This window comes from Leptidea sinapis, chromosome 37 (genome assembly GCF_905404315.1).
Source record: "Leptidea sinapis chromosome 37, ilLepSina1.1, whole genome shotgun sequence".
NCBI lineage: Eukaryota > Metazoa > Arthropoda > Insecta > Lepidoptera > Pieridae > Leptidea > Leptidea sinapis.
Genome location: NC_066301.1, coordinates 7,433,064 through 7,455,959, shown reverse-complemented (window position 1 = coordinate 7,455,959; position 22,896 = coordinate 7,433,064). Strand labels below are relative to the sequence as shown.

The 22,896-nt window shown below is 35.8% G+C and overlaps 1 protein-coding gene across 2 annotated transcripts in view; it reads right to left on the bottom strand.

The window, feature by feature from the left end:
- Window positions 1–2,090: 2,090 nt before the first annotated feature.
- Window positions 2,091–22,896, bottom strand: part of LOC126975751 (uncharacterized) — a 34,977-nt gene continuing 14,171 nt past the window's right edge. Inside the window, exons 4-11 of one of the 2 annotated variants that reach the window (XM_050823778.1) lie at window positions 22,177–22,297; window positions 19,734–19,855; window positions 16,521–16,716; window positions 13,585–13,748; window positions 12,189–12,329; window positions 10,869–11,040; window positions 8,118–8,204; window positions 2,091–5,347 (exon numbers count right to left, since the gene is read on the bottom strand). In XM_050823778.1, the coding sequence (XP_050679735.1) occupies window positions 5,255–5,347; window positions 8,118–8,204; window positions 10,869–11,040; window positions 12,189–12,329; window positions 13,585–13,748; window positions 16,521–16,716; window positions 19,734–19,855; window positions 22,177–22,297 (1,096 nt within the window). In that variant the 3' untranslated portion in view covers window positions 2,091–5,254. Of the gene's footprint in view, window positions 5,348–8,117; window positions 8,205–10,868; window positions 11,041–12,188; window positions 12,330–13,584; window positions 13,749–16,520; window positions 16,717–19,733; window positions 19,867–22,176; window positions 22,298–22,896 lie in introns of those variants that run through there. The other variant, XM_050823779.1, reaches the window with a different exon arrangement.

Genomic DNA, 22,896 nt, shown 5'->3' with positions numbered 1-22,896 from the left:
CAAAACGTTACAAAAATGCACAACACGAAAGTTTTGATATTTGATATGGTTAAGATAAATGTATGTTTGATATGGTAACCACCACAATGGTATGGCAACCACCAGTCAGTCCGATGGTCCGGTCGTACCAAATCCGATCAAGTGTTAAGGCCATTAGACTTGGCAGCAAGGGGATGAAGTCAGTTGACTTTTTAAAGGTTATATTTTATACATGGTACCCAAGTATATATTTCCTAGAACTTAATCTCAGTGGAAAGATAAAAAATCTGCCCTCAAATAAAGGTCAGTCAGCAAAACATGGCTCCTTTTTTTTTTGAGAGGAGTAAAATACATTTACGTATTGAAGACCCCGGAACGGGGCCTATATGTCGGGCTCGAGTGTAAACACCCCCTACCGACTAAAAACCTCTGATAGCCCTGAAGGCTTTTACAGCGAAGCCGGGTGGGGGCCGTTGAGGCCGAAAATGTAGCTCACAGGCGCGGGGCGTCTCGAACCACGGACCGCCTGCTCACTAGGCTGGATGGAGAGAAGATCACTAACGATCTAATATATCTGTTAATCCAGTGGAATCCACTGGTTTTTGTAGGTTTGAAGAGACTTCGCAGTGCGGTGATATATTACTTATGTAAATATGTGTGAGTGTATGTAAGTGTGTGTAGTGTTATTGTAGGTGTGTGATTTTTGATGTGAGTGTGAGTGGTGTTAAACGATTACAGGACGAGGACTATCTCGTCGTGCTTCTATCAAAGTGACATGGCTAGGCGTCGTACAACTTCCTTAAAAGAGAAATAGTTTGAAATAAATTCGGCATCCCGAGAAATTGTACTTTCACGACGCTTTCGTAAATTGACTGAATTTTTGGTTTGTTTTAATATATAGACTATGCACAATCACGAGCAGTCATTTTAAACAAAAATGTACTAATGCATATTCAACAAGCATCTATTATTTCACCGGTTTGTTTATATTTTGAGCGAGGCGATTGCCTACAAAATAGTAGCTTTTAATTTTGACAAGTAAAGTCGAGGCTGTGGGCGAGGCGGTTGCCGAAGTCTAGGCGTTTTTGCTTAGCGAATACCGTTTGTCAAACTATTCAACCTTGAGTGGTTCCATAAAAAACCGCTAATTCTCATTGCGCTAGTGCTGCGTCAGTGAATACATAATTGTTACTCGCTGGAGCTGGAGGTCGTGTTTCTTAGTGAATTGCACTGCAGCATATTGAGCATGTAAATAGAGTTCGGAAGTGAAGATTCCAAGTCATGAGTATATAGGTTAAAAAGTATCGGACTGAGTACAGATCCTTGTGGAAGTCCTTTCCACACAAGTCTACTTTGATCCTGTTGTTGGTTAAGTTTTATTGTTCTACCTGACAGAAGGTTTATAATAAAGTTAGAATATCCAGAATAATTAATTTATGTTGAACAATATGGAGATTGACATTATCATAAGCTGATTCATTATGTGTAAAAGCCAATCGGATATCTGTCGTAAAACTACCCACACTATCCAAAGTTCTCTTACCTGCCCTGAATCCAAACTGTGATTCGTATAGTATTCCACGATTTTTAACCAAATTCTCAGCAACTTTTGCGATAACAGGTGACAATGCTATTGGGCGATATGATCATGCTAGAATCGGTGACATGTCTGGTTTAACAATGGGAATAATAATTTGCGATTTACAAGAAGGCGGAACTTTGCCCGATAGAATTATTCAATTAACTAAATCCAAGAAATAAAGAAGAGAAGGTTTGCTAAAAATATAATAAATAAAAATATAAAGGTATGGTTTGCTAAAAATGAAATGATCGATTTATACAGCATGTGATGCCAAATAAGGCAATAAGTTTCAGAAATTAAAGTTTTTATCATATTTTCAAAAGTAATAAGATTTTATAACACTATCTTAATTTAGTGGTACGTTTCAAGGACTACCGACTATATTTTTTTCAAAACACGTGCGGTAACGAGATAATATTATCCCAATGAAGAATATATATTCTTTCTTGGCGAAATAAAGAATGGATTTCCTCAAGCCATGCAAGCATACATGCAGTGGGTGGACTAGTTCAATAAAATTAAATAAGAGTTGTAATAAAATAAATTTTATTACTTACGTCATATAGGTAGTATTTATTATATACAATTGGTATCATATTAATTATACATACATAGGTATTTTTTATTAAGTCAATATAATTGTGCCTAGGCATCGATAAACGGTTTATAAAAATAACAATGTCAAAGATATTATTTAAATAACATCCGGTCAGATCAAAGTTCACGCGCACACGCGTACACAATACTGAAGAATAAAAGGAAAATATTATCTCTATTGGGGACAGGTAAGAACTCGCATAATTGGATTATAATTATTTATTATAAGGCACGTCAACAGAAGTATTATTTACACTGAGGTGAATGAAAAAACTGACACGTCAAACTTAATTAAATTTTTCTTTTCTGTAGGCACGTTTTCACTATTTTCTAAAAGTTATTTACAACACGATTCACATTCCGCTAAGTAGAGACTTTCTTTGAATCGCTCACTTTGACACAAGCTCCAGTTTACGTTGAAATATTACATCATGGTACGAGTGAATGAACGAACTAAAACAGTTTACGATGCAATTTCCGACTTGATTCGACGTCAACCTAAATTGGATAGGTCTAATGACGTCGTGGCAGGCCCGCTGATCTGAAATAGTTACGTGTTTTGAAACTGGATATAACTCATCCAATAAAGAAAATCTTCAGAATTTTGGTCTCGCTCGATGATTTGCATTGCCAGTCTACTAACGTCAGTGGGATACTATATCTATGAACAAAACAAATAATTTTATATTATTGTTATTCTTGTATGTGTGTAGTACGATTTGTACAATACCATAGACAAACCTTAAAATCAATACAAAACTACCGTCATTATAATTTAAAAATAAATAAAACTATATAATAATATATTTGAAACACTCATTTTTGACATTGTTACTAATAATTATTATATACAAACATTTAAGCAGGCACTGAAATGCTACGTGTTTGTACGTATGTTTTTTTTTGTGAGAATTCTCATTCCCGTCGCAAGGTCAGACTATTTTTTGATCGGAATTTAGTTTGACGCACTGCCCTGTGCCCATAACAATTAATTATGCATTTTTGTAAAATACAATTTATACAAGAGAATGTTTTACATATAAGTTAGTGAATAAAAATATGGCCACCACACAATCGACAAACATTAATATTAACTCAACAATTTTGAGAGATTCGATAATATTTATTGATAAAAAATGTTAATAAATAAAGGAAACATTGATAATTAAATTCTGTAATCAAATAACAATGTTGACGAGACTAATAAACCAAAGGGTCTGTTTTAATAATTGTGTCATACAATAGCGCAACTAGTTGTGCATACAAGATTTTATGACGATGCGTCACTCGAACGGTTGGCTCAGTTGGGAGAGCACTGGCACGGAACGCCAGAGGTCGTAGGTTCGAGCCTTTTTCGAGTCGAGTTTTTTGACATGGCGTGACGCATTTTTTTGGTACTTTTCTCAGAAAAGTTATTCTTATAGCTTGTACTTTTTTGGGTAGGTTCATTTATTCAGATTAGTAGTGAATAACGAGGATTGTAAGCATATAAACTGTTTTCCACCCAAGAATTTTGAAAGTTTTGGCTTTGTTACATAGATGGCAGGCCGGCAGCCGTGAACTCATATCGCTCAAGGTCGCTGGAATTTAGTGTCGCCGTAATATAAAGTGTAATTGGAGCTACTGAAAACTGTTGGTCCGTCATAAGCATTGAGCATAATAACATTCTAAAAAACTACTTATACCTAAATTATAATTTAATGAAACAAGATTTTAGCTTAAAAATATTTCGATAACACAGTCAAAATAAAGAATTTCAGTTAACAATAACGCTATGCATGTCAGCTTATCAAGTAAATTTGGATATTATGTGCCCTTTGCTTTGAACGTAGGTATATATTGAAACAATTTCTCACACTCAAAACTCAATTAAATATTGTTACCGCGTTGAAAAATTTCTACTAAATGAGTTCAGCTTATTATAACACTAGGTTAGCACCACTCAAACATTGTGTATAGGATACAGTTTAAACGTAAACTTAGCCTTATCATGAATTACAATTACTGGGTTACATATTAATATCTACTTCAGTCGAATACCACTTTCAATATAGTAATATTAAAGGGTTTCTGCACTGGAGTTTGTTATAGTTATACAGGTGTGTACGAATGACTTACGGCCGTTCCCAATATACTATCTACAGATACCTTCTACTGTCAGTAATTAGCTGACAATAATCTGAAGCTGTCCCAATATACCCGATAAGTCATTCTTATCGCCTTATATTGGGACGCGTGAATTGAAATTCCCATACAATCTTCTATCGCTGGTAAGCTATACGTCGTCCCATTGACAGACAGCGTGTACGGATAAGGTGAGTTTCCGTCGATAAGTTTATTGGGACAGAAAAGTCAACTATAGTTACGATTTTTATCTCAAGTAGGCCACAACCGGAGATAGACTGAATATTGGGAACGGCAGTCAATGGTTTTCGTTTACAATCAATATGGCGCGTGTCAAAAATGACATCTTCACACCATTTTCTTTTTTTTTTATATTCAAAATGACAGAGCCAAGAGCCGCTGTAGTGACTGATGTACCATTTGGTAGCAGAACACAGCCCTGGATCTCTTACCACAAAAATAATTGCAGCATTGTGTTGTTATAAATACAAAAATTGACGACCAGAAGTTAAGATTAGAATGATCTGGTGTTACAAATAATACTTTACATACAATATTTCACATTTCATTTCAGTTTGAAATGATGGATATGTTAAATAAAGATCAAAGTCAGGGGCGTGCATTGGTTTTCTAACAATGTAGATCTCGCTTTAGTCCTACATCACGACATAAGTTGTATGAAACGCTGCTTGCTTCGTATATGCAATCTGTAGACTGCCTACCGTAGGTAGTAAATGAATTCTAACACTAGTGCTATATTTATTTACGTTCATAACGAGATAGGCACTGCCTAATTGCTTATATGATATGCACGCCCCTGATCAAAGTGCTTTAGGACGCAATGGCCCAGCATGAATTACAATTGACATTGCATCTGGACTGTCCCCGTAAGGAACCACAGGCGACATGTCGACCTATTCTTTTTGTATGCGTCTGTAAATAGTGGACAGCTGTGGGAGGAGGTTAGGCTCGTTAGCTAGCCGAGTTGTTGTACTGCGGCCGGCCAGCCAGCTCCAGCAGGTAGCGGTCAGGGTGCTCGATCCAGTCCGCCGCAGATATCTTCACCTGCACACACACACACATCAATCAATATTTAGACCAGTGCAGTCCAGTTAGTTATTAATTCTAATCAATATTGTTGCTGCTAAGAAATAACATGTATGAAATGCCTTTTGATGGGCGTAAATTTTCCGAACATTTACAATTGTAATTTTTTATTTACACCATCGGAAAGTAAAGATATCAACAATCAGAAAGCACACAAACTTTTTGAAAAAGCTGACATTTTGACAGGTGAATTTTCGATTGAAAATAAGTTGTTTTTCAATATTTGAGTCAAAATAAGGTGTTAAAATAATTATTTTAAATTGAAACAAATTACAATATATTTGGGACATAAGAAAGTAACTTTCACCAAATTTAGTGAAAAAGAAAAACCAATAACTTGGTTTTTTTAATTTTTCACATAAATTTCGAGGTTATGTGAAAAAAGTGTGAAATCAAATATTGTAGATCTTTTTATTACCTACAACTTTGCCACTTAACTTTTTTCCATAAGACGATGTTTTTCCGGAAATCGAGATAAACCATTTTTTACCCTAAAACACCCCCCCTTTTCCACTTCCCGACCTCAGATCGCCCGTACTTTATTTTTCCTTTCATTTTTATTACATTCTCTTCCTTTTCCAATAAGTTTGATCCCATTTATTTTTTTTTGGTTTAAAAAATTATCGATCCTGGTCTAGTTTGGAAGTCGTGAGCGACGACTGTCTGGTCCAACTGGAACAATTAATCTCTTCAAACATTTCTACAGAGGTTCGCTTTTTATCGTTTTATTTGAAAAGTTTCAGTTTTAATCGAGCACTGAGACTCCTGAATATTTTTCGTTACTCTTCCTATCTTAGGACTTAGACTTTCATCCCTGGTAGATCAAGTTGCCGGGACATTTATATTTGTTTAAATAATAGTCGGGTTATTTATAAGTACCAAAACAGACCTTACAAACGAATCTGATAAATTGGAATTTCGGAGAACAATTTCTCCGAAATCCCAATTATTACGACCAAAGAACTAAACTCTTCACCAAAAGCAGCACTGGATATGCTTAAATTACAGTACCAGTATCTTACATTGATTTGAAATTTAAGTATGGTCAAGGAAAAAAAAAGCGATATACCAAAATATTCAAATCAATTAACCTAAATAACATACTCGACATTATAACACCTGAATAAAGCAATAATATTTACCGAATGCATACATTTTTTTAAATCGGGCAGTTCTTATGATGCAGCTAATTTCAGGCCTATTTCAGTGCTGAATGTTTTTAGTAAAATTTTTGAAAAAAAAATCCTTCAGCAGCTACAAATGCATTTTTGTAAATTAATGAACAATAATCAATTTGGTTTCACTATGGGCTTTTATCAACAATTAATTCAGGTATTAGGCTCATTAAACACATCCTTGACGCCTGCACAGGATGCATTAGGAATTTTATGTGATTTGTCCAAAGCATTTGACTCCGTCCACCATGAAACTTTACTCCTAAAATTAAAGCATTATGGAGTAAAACGCCCTAAATCTGTTAAAATCATACTTAAACGAAAGACTTCAGATAGGCAACATTAAGGGCAAACGGTCCTCGGGTAATCCTGTATGAGTAGGTGTTGCTGACCTGCGGGGATCTATTCTCGGTCCTTTCTAGTTTCTTATAGATATTAAAGTCTTACCTTTTGTGATAGATGAAAGCCATGAGATTGTATTGTTTGCTGATGATACTTCACTTATATTTAGCGACGTGCAGATATTGATGAAGAGGTGAAAGATAGTGCGATGGTTTGAGACGAATGATTTTCACTTAAACAGTAAAAAACACAAAGTTTTTGTTTACGGTTCATTACACCAAACTCAGCAAGGGCAAACCAACATACTTATAAATGACCAGAGATTGAAACTTGTGGACACTTCGGTCTTCTTGAGTATCATGGTATATAAAAATTGGAGTACACACATATTGCCCAACTAGCAGATAGACTCAACTCAATGTTGCTACGGCCAGATTAGTGTACTTCAGTAATTTTCTCAGAATAACGTACAGTATTTTGTTGTGGGGTCTTGCTGCCGATATTGATATAGTGTTTGCGTTGCAAAAGAGAGCTGTTCGTACTAAATATCAGCTGGATATAGACAGTCACTCAAAGAAAAATTTAAAGAAATAAATATAACGACTGTTCATTGTCAGTACATTTATGAAAATTTAATAAACGTTCACAAAAATGATCATCTTTTTGCTCTAAATAGTGAGATTCATTATTATAATACTAGCAATAAGGGACTGCTTGTAACTATTTCTAGTATGCTTCATAAGATACATAACACTTTTATAATAAAGTCCCAGTTGCTGTTCAGGCATTATCTATACTTAAATTAATTAATGTTTTTTGAAAAATGGCTCTGTTGTAAATCCTCCAGTCCAGCTGAATATCTAAGTGATCGGACAGCCTGGGACTAGATTATGATTATTTTATAACAATAACAGTACAATGTTGTAATATATTACTAAAAGACCGCAAAAAAAGGAATGATTGGAGAGTTTCTTGCGCCGTTTTTCTCTCTCAGAGCGCCATTTGTTTCCTAGGCGGTGGTAGTATTTGAAGTGACATCAAAAAGAAATCTAAATGAATCAATTTTGGGAAAATAAATGTCTTTTTTATGCATTAATGCAATGCTAATCATATCTACTCTGTCTCTCTTTCGCTACACATACTCTTTCTCTTTTTTGGTCGTAATATGTGGTACCACTACACTAGAGTGAGGAGGGTAGAGTGTCTGTTACCTGTCTCTGTCGCTCGGCCTCCCGCACCTGCCACTTCTTCACGTCCAGTTGAGCCTCTCGCGCCGCTTGCTCACCGCACCCCCAAACCTGCGCACAAGAAATGACCTTTAGACTTACACACATAAGGAGGTGCTCACTGCAGTATGGCCGAAAGTACCACCGGATATCAACATTAAAATGAGAAATTTCACCTGCAACATGTTGGTGCATTAAAATCTACAACAATTACAACTTAACTTCTATTTGCAGGGGAATGAGACTTATTGCGCAGCACTTTATGGCTTCACCTGCTGGCTACAGTATTGCCAAAGAGGAGAAGGGGAACGCGCCTTGTTCCACATAAAAATGAGCGACGTCACAAAACTACAAGTACCTTTTTTTTATGGAATAGGAGGACAAACGAGCGTACGGTTCACCTGTTGTTAAGTGATCACCGCCGCCCACAATCTATTGCAACACCAGAGGAATCACAGGATCGTTGCCGGCCTTGCTGTAGAACTACATTATTTCAGAGAAACTGTTTTTGTATGTGCATAAAAATCTATAATCACATCCCAAAGATAATAAGAGAGGTATCGTCAAATAGGAATTTCTCATCTAAATTGAAAATATACTTTAGTAAAAACTGCTTATATTCATTAGACGAATATTTTCAATTAAAATATTGACATTTTTTTTAAATAATATAATACTGGGCTATTTTTTGATCTTTCAAAGGCTTTCGACAGAGTATCTCATCCTATTTAAATTAAAAAATCATGGTATAAGAGGAACCACCCTTGAATGCTTCACTTCATACCTTTCAAACAGACCTCAATATGTTATCATCACGAAACTTGATGAATATAACGAGATGAAGTCATACGCATCTGACCATATATTAACTAAATATGGGGTTCCTCAGGGAAGTGTTCTTGGCCCGTTTCTATTTCTAATTTATATTAATGAAATTATAAAAATAACAAGATACAAATGTGTCCTCTTTGAAGATGATATTTCCGTAGTTGTGGCTTCAGACAAAAATGCCTCCGAGACGATGAATTCAATTAGTCAATGGATTAGACATAATAACCTTAAGATAAATCTGGCAAAGACAAATTTTGTTCAACTAAACGCGATTCCCCAATTCTAAATATTAATTATAATACCACTACTGTTAACACAGCAAATCAAACAGAGTTTTTGGAATTGCTCTGGGATGACATTAGATGGGAGTCACATATTTCTAACGTTTGTAGCAAGATTAAGAAAATTGTTTATGCTCTTCGGCAAATAAAAAAAGTTACTTGTTTACAAACAACATTATCAGCTTATCACGCATACGTTCAATCTGTTTTACGTTACGGACTACAAACAAAATGTGTGAAAGCTATTTGCAACGTGCCACCTGATGAGTCTTGCAGACCTCTGTTTGGGAAACTCGGACTATTACAACTTGCTTGTCTTTATATATATGAACTGTGTGTATTTGTGAAATCAATAGTGATTTATTCAAGAATGTTTGTGACACTAACCCTCGAAGAAACCGCCGGGATCCAAATAGACTAATTTTCCACGAAATTCCACTGACCTTGCAGTATGACAAAAGTTGTCTTGCTATGAGTGTCAGAATATACAATAAACTGCCAATTAATAAATTAAAAATGATTAAATAAAAGACTTTTTAAGTAAAAACTTAAACATTGGTTAAGTGAGCGACTATTTTATACGACAATTGAATTTCTGAACGCGAGTAATGTGATAACATAAAATGTGAAACCTTTTGTTAATAATTAATTAGACAATATTTATTATTATTATGTTAGTCTGTTATTATTTTATTATTATGTGAGTCTGTAATTCTGTATTATTTTTTATTATTATGATAATTAATATTTATTGTTTCTGACATGTAGACATATATCATCTAATCTTGTTATGTGCTATTTACCTTATACTATTTACTGTATTAAATTAATTTGCATGCCTAGTTAAGCCTGGCGAAACATGTGAAACTGTAAGATTATACCATCGTAACATACCATGTTTATACGCAAATAAAGAATTAGATTGATTGATTGAATATTAATGAATAATACTGGTAATCTTTTGTCAAATTGATATTATTGTAAGTAATGATTTAGAAATGTATTTTGTAAAATTTGCACGTCATAAATGTGACAAACATGTTCTTTATAATATTTATGTAACATCATACATTTATGCAAGTAAAAACTTTGACTTTGACGGCAAACGGCAAAATTCTTCCTTTCTGCTTGTTTCTCTGACTCGCGTCCCCGATCGTCCTCACACACGCTTTGTCTTTTGTATCATAGCTTATGAAGTCGTCGTTCGTTAAATGTGGTGCCGGCCTCAAATCCTGCGTCTCTTAGATCTCAAGTACTTCAAATATTTATGTCTATGGGCGATGGTTCTCAATTTCCACTAGGTGAACTCATTTGTCCGTTTTGCCCCATATTATAAGACTGGGTCTATAAGAGGATATGTTTTTTTATGACAATTTTTGTTTAAATTTATTTATGGGGCGAGTCGAGCAGGACGTTCAGCTGAAGGTAATTGATACGTCCTGCCAATGACAATGCAGTGCCGCTCAAGATTCCTGAAAAACCCAAAAATTATGAGGGGCAATACAACTTCTTCACGGCAGAAATGGGCGCCGTTGTGGTACCCATAATCTAGCCGGCATCCGGTGCAAAGGAGCCTCCCTAGCATGCCTAGCCGCCGAGCATGTTTGTTGCGGCGAGTATGTACCTCTATCGCGTTGAGTACGTAGGGCGCGCCCTGGTAGTGGAAGCGGTCAAAGTCCTCCTCGACGGCCAGGGTGGGTTTCCGCGGATCGCTTCCAGCACGCAGGCCTCGAGGGTAGCCCCGGATTGAAGTGTTCAGGTAGAGCATTTTGGGACCCGTCTCCACCAACTGGTAGCTGTGTCGATGAACAATATATTATTTCATTTCATTTATTTATTATTAATTATAACTGCATACATTGTTCTTGATGCCTTATATAAATTTACAGTGTCAGTCTCAAAAGCAGAAACAAAGAGGCACCTTTAATGAATTAAATTCCTCTGGATGGATCACAAGGAAACCCTGTGCAAAGCCAACCAGTGATTACCGTCTGCTATGTAATTTTATTTATCTAAACCCATGCTTTAAATCCTCTATTAAAGATTCTGAAACAGTTAGCTTATTGCCAACATTTAAACACCAAATGTCCTTATAACCATTACATCATCCAAACGAGTGTTGTAATGTTGTACTGAAATTCATAACAACACTCCTTTGTTTTTTTTCGATCCCTTCATGCGCAAAGAGTTTCAACAGACAGCCACATTTTTATTGCTCGATGCGTGGTATCTGTATGAACTTCAAAAAAAGAACAACCAGAACGTCGCGCACCGTAAAAAAAAAGTAGGTAATTCGAATCCTCGCCATTTTACTTCGATATTTTTAGTGTTTTGTTGACATAAATGAGAGATTCAAGTTTTGACAGCACACCGCCAGATAGTTTAAACGCTGCAAAAGAGCATAATATTCTAGTGAATTTAAATAATTATTGCACTTTACAACATGTAAATTACTATTAAAATAAATAATTATTTCATTAATTCTTCGTTTATTTGTATATAATCAGTAATGGCTGATATTAGGTTACTACTACGACTGGCTGTTTTAATGTAAGCAGTAAGCTGTTTCAGAATCTTTTATAGAGGATTTATATCATGGATGTGGAGAAAGTTTTGTATGCAACTGTTGATAATTAGGTATTTAAACACTCATGTGATACTATTATCATATTATAAACCCACATCATGTTTTAATACCCCTTATTACACAACAGTTGCATTAATGTTAATAATGAATATAATAGAACTAAAACTAACAATTTTATCTGACTGTAAAATATACCTATCTTGAAATAAGGAACTTTATAAAATTAAATAAAATACAGCAGTGGGCCCCCACTTTGTCAATCATGATGGAACTAGACCGCATATATATGGTTTAGAATGAGGCCTGCTAATATTACAAAAGTCAGCGGGAGGCAGGTGTGCCTATTGTCGTACTCACGTGGGGAACAGTTGCAGCAGCGCGCAGTCCGACGAGCCCCAGTACTGGTGGGTCTCGCGCCACTCCTGACCCGACGCCAGCACCAGGGTCACGGTGTGTCCGCCCGGCGCCGACCCAGCCACCACCACCAGTGTGGGGCCTCTGCACCACATCACCACATAGTTCATAATAGCTCATTTTGTTATAGAAATAAGGGACGAGACGAGCAGGACGTTTAGCTGATGGTAATTGATGCCCAAAAGTTCTAAGCAGCACTAAAACTGCGCTCGTCGCCTTGAGGCATAAGATGTTAAGTCTCATTTGCCCAGTAATTTCACTAGCTACGGCGCCCTTCAGACCCAAATACAATAATGCTCACACATTACTGCTTCACGACAGAAATAGGCACCGTTGTGGTACCAATATTCTAGCCAGCATCCTGTGGAAAGGAGCCTCCCATTGGTGAATGGATGGTCAATACAAGATTGACTTATCTACCGTTACAATATTGTGAAACACTGCAATAGTTTTGTACTTATAATAAATATTGTGAGAGTTCCAATACATAAGATTGCTTATTATTTATTAGTTGGGCAGGTTAAGAAATGCATACTTGTACAACTTGGTGAAACCCAACTCGGACAGCGTTCGGGAAGGTTCCTAAAATCTTTTCATCCCAAATACCTGAGTGTCTGAAGACCAAGGTTTTCAACCAGTGTGTGTTGCCAGTGATGACTTACGGTACACAGACGTATTCGCTCACTATGGACCTTATGTGAAAGCTCATGGTCGCTCAGAGGGCAATGGAGAGGGCTATGCTCGGAGTTTCCCTGCGAGATCGAATTAGAAATGAGGTGATCCGTAGGAGAACCAAAGTTACAGACATAATCCAAATGATTGCAAAACTGAAGTGGCGGTGGGTAGGGCACATAGTTCGACAGACAGTTGGAGCAGTGGAGCCCTCAAATGGCGACCACGTACCGGAAGACGCAGTGTTGGTAGGCTACCTACAAGATGGACCGACGATTTGGTCAAGATCGCTGGAATACGTTGGATGAGGGCAGCGCAGGTCGTGGAAGAATCTTTGCGGTAGGCCTTTTTTTATGGAATAGGAGGACAAACGAGCGTACGGGTCACCTGGTGTTTTAGGTTGCCGGCCTTTTAGGAAGGTGTACGCGCTTTTTTTGAAGGTACTCATGTCGTATCGTCCCGGAAACACCGCACAAGGAAGCTCATTCCACAGCTTTGTAGTACGCCGTAGTAGTAGGACCGCCACACATCCAGATGGTGAGGATGATATCCTAACTTATGACGAGTCGTGCGTTTGTTCAGCAGTAGAAATTTTTCGGCTGATGATAATGATAACAACTTGGCGAACGATTTGATCTCATATAATATGCCTGTTAGTTTGTCAGACCTGTAGGCCAGGGTGTGATGTAAGAACCGGTTGGCTCCGAGCCCATGCTCGTCGCTGGAGTATAGCGGCACCCAGTGCGAGGGCAGCGCACACACCAGGCGCGACATCCACGCCGCGCTGGCACTCGTGCCTCCTGCGCCACCGCTACTGGCCTTTGGCGGCATCTGGAACAACCGCGACAATATTATTAATCATTGTGTGGGTGATTTATCGCACATTTATATATATTAAAAGGCAAAAGGCATAAAAGGCATTTATTTTCTCAAAATTGATCCTTTAGAATTCTGTTTGATGTCATTTCTCATATACTAGACACTACTACCGCTTCGGAAACAAATGGCGCTCTGAGCTCTCTTTCTCTCGCCGCTCTTTTTAATAAAAATATACAATATTGCACTGTCATTGCTATTGCTATAAAATAATCATAATCTAGTCCCAGGCTGTTTGATCACTTAAACATTCAGCTGTGGAGTAATAGGATTTACAACAGAGCCATTTTTCAATAAAACAATTAAATTTATTTATAGATAATGCCTCAACAGTGGCTGGGAATTTATATAAAAAGTGTATACACTTATTCTTAAAGCTATTATGTATTTCATGAAGCCTACTAATTCTAGTAGGCTTGTTACTAACTCTAGTTACAAGCAATCCCTTATTTCTAGTGTTATAATAATGAATATCACTATTACGAGCAAAAAGGTGACGATTTTTGTGAACGTATATAAAATTTTCATAAATATATATAAATATACTGACAAAGCCGATATCCGTAGTAATTATTTGTATAATGCGCGCGCGGCAAGTGGCGATCGCTCGCATTCCAGTCGGAGGCTCCTTTTCACAAGATGCCGGCTAGATTATGGCTACCACTACGCCGTCTATTTCTGCCGTGAAGCAGTAATGTGTATGCATTACTCTGTTTCGGTATGAAAGGCGCCGTAGCTAGTGAAGTCTCAAGGTGACGAGCGCAAAAGTAGTGCCGCTCAGAATTTTTGGGTTTATCAAAAATTACACTGCATTGAAATGGGCAGGTCGCATCAATTGCCATCAACTGAACATCCTGCTCATCTTATCCCTTATTTAAAAAAAAAGATCGGCGCAGCGGCCTGTCAATAATGCGTATTAATATATTGCTTATAATCAGTATGATATGACAAAATGTACAAAAAAACTATTGAAACAAGCTGTAAGACTGTGCAAAATAAACTATCTTATAAACAAAATGACGGTCAGAACTTGGTCAGGGCGTAGTGTGACGTACGACACTTTCGATTTTGGTGTATATCCTTTCCGGATCGGCGCGCTCCGCCGCTCGATGTACACCTTAGATCAGCAAGCGTTCGGCGCTCGCGCAGCGTTTACCCGTGCGTATTATTTTACGTGTAGTTATAAAATGCTTATAACTAGGGTGATTTGAGTGACTGTCTCTGAAAGCTATTGAAACAAGCTATAAGACCATGTATAAATTATTCATATTGTCTTTCTTTTTTATTTCACGAAGACTTTTCATTCGACAATAACTGTAAAAATAGGTATATTTTAAAATATATATTGATTTTCGATGTTAATTACTTGTTTTATTTATTTCCTTTTATGTAGAATAATGAACATTATATGTTCATTATAAAATAAAGCCAAAATCTCCACAAATCTTCGTGCAAAGTCTTGATAGCGACCGCTCGCTGCGCCGCCCGGGAACAAGTGAACACAAAAGTGCTATGTCCGTAGAGCTATGACGTCGAATATTGGTGGCCTTGAATCGTAACGGATCGAAATGTGTATCGGACTTCACTTGTTCATAATTGCGTAGGCAAATAAACCATTTTGTACACCTAATAAGGGTGAAAACTGGGTGAGGTAAAAGAGTGCCTCGGGGCACAGCCGCTCTCATTGTTTTTTTGAATTACCAGTGCCCGCGGGCACGTCCGATGCGGAAAGGATATATAAGATGTTGTGCCAAAGGGCACCTCCCAATTTTGGAAGGTTACTAATAAGCATAGCCTGGGTGTATCATTGTTTCATTATTTCTATTGTTTTCATGTTTATTGTATGTAATTTTTGTTGTTAGTTTAGAATAAGTGAACTCGCTATTCCTCAAATAAAAACTTTAGTTTCACGAGGATGGCTTTAATTGTTAAGTAGTTTGTTTCTTGTATATTTTGAACAATAAAAAAAGTGTATGCATGCATGCAAGAAGTAATACTTCTTTGGCCTAACGAAGCAAAGATCATTAAAATCATTTAGTCCTCGTGCTATTCTACGTTTATAGAAAAAACAATTTTGTAAAAATCTTGTAGATGGCTTTGACAATTAATTATTAAGTAATGAATACGGCTGTATGGGCTTGAACCCTTTGCCTGTCCTAATAATGGACGAAGATACCATAAAAAAATAACGAATAACGCAAACGTAAGAAAATTTTATGAACCAACTTCAACCTGTCACTTTTGTGTTACAGTGATACGCGCGCATCTTAATTTTTCACTCTCATTTTTTTTTTCAAAAATCACATATTTCTTACGTCTCACAGCGAGGCACCTAAGGACTCGCCATAGAACTCAAAACATATTATACAAATATTAGTTAATATTCAGTCTATCTCTTACTTGAGACAAAAATCGTAACTATCGTTATCTGTCCCAATAAACTTATCGACGATAACTCACCTTATCCGTACACGCTGTCTGTCAATGGGACGACGTATAGCTTACCAGCGATAGAACTTTGTATGGAAATTGCAATGCACGCGTCCCAATATAAGGCGATAAGAATGACTTATCGGGTATATTGGGACAGCTTCAGATTATTGACAGTAGAAGGTAGGAATTTATCTCTATCTGCAGATAGTATATTGAACGGCCGTTAGTTGATCGGTTTCGGGGGAAGGAAAAGTTCTAGATATATCTTTAGCTGTACAAATAACGCACACGTACCAAGGGCCGGGTGTAGGTGTGCGATAGCGTGGCCGCCACAAGCCAGGCGCAGGAGACCGGCAGCAGAGTGTGGACAGGTCCTCCTCGCTCCAGGACCGGCGTGGACAGCTCGATGCCGGTACCGCTTCCAGCACCTTCCACCTCCATGCGCGACTCCAGCTCACGATGCCGCGTTGCCAACAAGTGGACGCAATATCTACAAACCACGCATCATGTCTGTTTCTGTACTCCTCTACTTTTATCTGTCATTTATATATTTGGGCAACTGACAAATTACACTCATGCTTAAACTTAAAATATAATATTACATCATAATTTTTACTACGCTTATAGGACAGTAATTTTAACAATTTAGAAACTAAAATCTAAAAATATTGTAATATATAATTTAAAATAAAAATGAAAATATGAAAACAAAGTTTCTAAGTCACATGTGCAAATTAAGTATTATCTTTTTATATTGAGCAAGCGGAATGAATAAATCAATGTTCTGCGATTTGGCCAGTGAGTTATATGACCTACAGAGCCTAGATATAGTTGCGTTTTGACCCAAATTAGTCCTAGATTGTGGTACTACAAACAATGAATAGGCATTTTTTCTTATTAATTTTGGAGGAACGTTTATTTTGAATTTGTTTATGATGAATATGGATGTTTGTTTCCGAGTCATGGATGTTTATATGTTTAAGTAAGTATATTTTTTTTAAATATATCGTTGTCTTGTACCCATAGTATATGCCTAGTTTAGGGCAAGATAATTTGTGTAATGTGTCAATATTATTATTATTATACAGCCACGATCAGTAATATAAGTACATACTTTAGTGAGTCTTTGAAAAAGTCTATACTCTATGGCCTAAAAATGCATTGTTTGCCTTACTATAATGTCCCAAAAAAGCACAGTTGTTTTTGAGCCACACACCCATATAACCAGATTCGGTTAAACCGTTAGACATTTATTCTCATATGCTGGAGGGTCCCTAGCTAGTATGTAAGTCGGTACTGGCTAGGAGACAATCTAATTCCTAGCCAACAAATATGTTTGATGCGTTTAAGCGAAAAGCAATCATTTATCGTGAACTAATAGTGTCAAGATTCAACATAAAATCACTTACATGAGAATTTTACATAAATATATAATATAATATTACTTTAGGTTACTAAGCCTGCAAAACAAACAAAGTGAACAATTACAAAAAATTAAGCTTCATTAAAAATAGCTCAACAAAACAACATCAATATATTTTATATTTATACGGAATAAGAAGGACTGGATGTGGCTAACGACTTATATAACAGTTGAAGTAAACTAAAATTATACCTACTAACCAAAAAACAAAATAATGTAGTCCATTATTAACTGTGTTTGTGCAAATTTTTTAACCATTATAATTATTTTATTCGTAACAAATTTAATATTAAGAAATACTTATATGTATAAAATTGCCATTATTTATTAGATTTACTTACTTATAATGATAGTGGCTGTATAAATTACAGATACAAGTAGAGGAGTAGAAAAATACTATTTCAGTATGACTAGTACCGACTGCATTAAAATATTAATATCTTAGTTATGTAAGTTAAATATAAGAAGTAAATAATTGTATTGTTGTATAGTTAGAAATTTTATAAATCTAATTTTTTTTAAGTAGAAATGTATTTAATTCATTTAATATCATCATTTTTGTTTAACTCTTCATTTCTTTAACTATGTTATGTTTAATTGTTCAACTTTGTTATTCTTTTCGCACTATTGTAAATGTTGTTTACACCTGTAAAGACAAGTCATATTGTACTATCCCTTGTGTACTTGCTAAAATTTTATTTCTATAATGATGTGTCGTTGGTGTAAATATCTAAATAAATAAATAAAAAAGTATCAATTATACAGAGCCTCTTCCCCTATTATACAGGATGGTGAGAATACGCTAAAAACATACTCTTTTGGACAAACTACCTTTTATATTACTATAACAGCCGTGTAAACGTTTCTCAAGTAAATCTATACTAATATTATAAAGCTGCAGTGTTTGTTTGTTTGTTTGTTTGTTTGTTTGAACGCGCTAATCTCTGGTACTACTGGTCCGATTTAAATGATTCTTTCAGTGTTGGGTAGCCCATTTATCGAGGAAGGCTATAGGCTATGTTTTTTTTTCCTAATTAGGGATTCGTAATAAAATTGCTATTTTGTAACACAAGGTGTAAAATCGAAAACCTATTTTTGCGTGCGCTGCAAAAACTATTGACAATAGAACAAAATGATGTACTATAATATATGCAATATTTTATTACTTATAAAACTATCGCGTGAATTATACTTTATATGGCAAAACAACGTTTGCCGGGTCAGCTAATCTTCAATAAGTGACAAGGAAAGGAATTAATTTTTCATTTAATGTGAGGTTTAAGAGACACATGAACAAAGTAACTTACCCTTAATAGAGACATTAAGAAATGTGTTAATGGACACATTCTTAATTAAATCTATCTAATCTACAACGTACTACGAAGCAGTGGAAAGAGCTTCCTTGTGCGGTGTTTCCGGGACGATACGACATGGGTGCCTTCAAAAAAAGCGCGTACACCTTCCTTAAAGGCCGGCAACGCTCTTGTGATTCCTCTGGTGTTGCAAGACAATGTGGGTGGCGGTGATCACTTAACACCAGGTGACCCGTACGCTCGTTTGTCCTCCTATTCCATAAAAAAAATCTATCTAGCAGTTTAAGTTAAAGTAGAATTACATGTTAGTCTTAGTCAAGGCTAGATTGTACTACAAGAGAGGCAACATAATAATAACTATATTATTATGTTCCCTAGAGGAAAACAAAAAAATGTGAGGTTTCTATCGAAAAGATCGAAATATTATGTGTGTGGTAGTTTATGACGTTCAAAAAGTGATTTAAAATTTTGAATTTATATAACGACTAGCCGTCCTCGCCCGCTTCGCTGGGCGAATTATAAAGGGAAATAAATTAAATTTTATTCATCTTACTACAAATACTATAAAAAATTAGTAGCCATAAACCATCTAGGATAAATTTGGCATCGAATGGTGGTAGTTGCATGTCGATACGATCAGTGGTTTAGGCGTGATTGAGCCTCAAACAAAGACCATTTTCATTATATGTATATAGATAGATATTCATTAAAATACTAACAGTCAAGTACTCCATGTTTATATTATGTAACAAGCAATCATGAAAGAGTCACCTGTGGACTGGGAATATGAGGCGGTGACAATGCTCCTCCAGCCAGCGGACCACAAAGCCCACACTGTGGGACTCCTTGTTGTTGAAGCAGCCCTTCACCACCGCAGTAAGCGTCTTGTTTATCTACGGGAACACTGCTATCAATTAGTAATGTTTATGCGTCATATAAACAAGAGTGTTCAGAGTAAATACATCGAACAACAAGGTTACACAGAATAGAATAAAAATTTATTGATAACAAAAACCACCACCACACAATTATTAAAATGATATAAACCAAAATAAGTAATAATTTCTTAGAACTAACAAATAAAACAAATTAAATAATACAATTTATAGCTTAAAACGAAAAAGGTACTGTGTGGCAATGAATGTCACCAAATGGAGCTAACTCAGTAATAAGCTGCAATGGCGTGGCGCCAATGTAGCACTGGTTTTCAGTAGCCCCAACTTTATTGGGTCTGGGAGTAGCAGCGACTAGTAATTTTTAAATTATAATTATGAATATAAGTCTATGAATATAAATAAATAAATGCAGTATAGATCTAATTTTTGAATTTAACTCTTAAAAAAAATATATATAAATAATAAAAAAAAAATTGAACGTTAAAAAAAGATCATTTGGATCTTAACGACGGAAAAATCATAAAAAATGAGGTTATTAATAATAAATAAGTGTTAATATTATAATATTAAATTTAAAAGAGGTACAAGCAGTTAAAGGGGTTTATAAATATCATTAAGTAGGTAATTTTTAGTTTTTATTTTTAAATTTTGAATGGTATTACTAAGTTGAAGTGGAGGTGGCAAATCATTCCAGCACTTGGTGGCTTGATATCTAAAACTTTCCCGAAACGCAGCAGTTCGGTGGCTAGGAATAGCTAATATACGAAAAGCTGACCTCGTATCCATATTCAAAGCTTTATGCTGTCCAAGCCATTCTAACTTTTGATATAAGTATGCTGGTGTTTTCCAAGCAATTATGCCAAAGAGTAACACAGCAAGGTGTAAATGCCTTCTTCCGTCCATCTTGAGTACTTTTAGCCTCTTTGAGATATGGTGTAACGTGACACAGTACAGTAAAGTCTATTTATTTCTTTTATACATTTGTATATATCAAATATATATATATATCAAAACCCCTTAGATTAAATGCTACGATAAAAAAAACAATTCAAATATGAATAATTGAAATATTACATATTTTCAAAAACCTTGGGAGCCCCTGACTTATTTATTCATTCTTCATTATTCTTTAGACTTAATAGTTTAATTTAATTAACAATAGACTAGTAGCAGTAGAACTAAATGTAAGTGCAGTGTGTTCTATTGGGGCATTACTATCACCGAAACTATTTCTGGCGCTGCAATGTGAAAGGCATTTCGATTCCTAAATACCGCAGTAAAATTTCCTTCCCAATAACCTGCACTACAACTACTTCAACAAGACAAGAAGAACTTTTAATTTCTTCTTCAGTTTTAATTCTTTACATATTTTGTTTTTATTGTTTAATTTTATAGTGGAATTAGGTAAATGAAATTTCTCAATTATACTTACCATCTAGCTTTTTGGGAAGATATAGGTAGAGCTGGCGATTTGTGTTAGGCCCGAAATTGAAAATATTTACGAATAAGATATATAGATTCTTATTTAGTCATTGCCATAACCTCGGTCGAATAATGCGAGCGATGTTTCTTATGACTACAATGCATTAGTTTTTTAATGTGCTTATTTCCTGAAAATCAATATTTATTTGTTCTCACTACTTGACCAATATACGCCTCAAGACATAGTACAGGATTTTTAACACCCTGTATGTGCGTCTTTAATTCTAATGTTTAGATGTATATATCATAGTAATTGTTGATACGCCCATTACAATGCAATTTGCAGTGCCGCTCAGGATTCTTGAGAAACCCCAAAAATTTCTGAGCGAGACTACAATTGTTATTTATATAATATACTAGTTGACCCGACAGACGTTGTTCTGTATATAATAAATAAAATAATGTTTTTTATGAATTTGTCAATAATATATCATAACATCTAGAATTATTTCGTAAAATATGCTCCCTGTTGTTGTAATGAAATTGTTTTACAGCAGAACTGTCAAACCGTGCGTCAATAAATTCTCTCATAGAAATTCTGTATGGACACATCATAGGAAAAAAAAATTCGTTGTTTTTATTTAATTTAGCAGCATTTTTCTATTTATTCACCTTTTAAACCTTCCCTGGACTTCCACAAATAATTCAAGACCAATATTAGCCAGATCGGTCCAGCCGTTCTCGAGTTTTAGCGAGACTAACGAATAGCAATTCATTTATGTATATATAGATACTAATGTTTTTCCGCATGGAGGCCGCCGAAGCTAGTGAAATTACAGGGCTATCTTATCTATATCTTATGTAGGTTCTTAGGTCAAGACCAGAACGTTACTCACCAGCATGCAGGTCTGCGGCCCGTCCGGGTAGTAATCCATTGACAGCTTGTAGCTGACGTAGAGCAGCGCTCGCAGCTCGTCCGGGCTCACGGTGCCCTCCTCGGGGTTCCAGCTGAACATCCTGCCGACGAGACACATCCACATTTCTAAATCTCACCAAGAATCAAACCTTACGGCTAAAGTATTTATTTATCTTACACGGGATGGTCTTTTGAGAAGGCCGCTGATGGCCAAGTCGGAAACTAAGAGACTTAGAGAAAAGCCGTGAAAGGATGAGATGCCCTTGATTTATAAGAAATTTTATGTTTTATTATTATTACAAGGAAGAAAACTCACCTCCTATTAAAACTAAGGTCATTAGAGAGACGTATAAACTTTTGCATTGGAGTCAAAGGAAACCATTTTGAGCAACTTATTAGTAAGTTAAAAGTGAGATATGAATAAAATTTCCTTTCATTTTTGCGATACATATTTTTGCAAAGATTGATCCTCATCAGCAACGGAGTCTATTGGTTCAATAATACAGATGTAATTTTATTGGAAAAAACTTCCGAATCGATTTCCGTAAAAATTTTAAAAAACTAAATATGCAGTTATTGGTTTCTTATAAATCGAGGGCATGACTCCTTTCACGACTTTCCTCTAAGTCTCGCAGATTCCGACTTGGCCATCACCGCCCTTCTCAAAAAAACCACCTGTATAGTATAGCCCTTCTCAAAA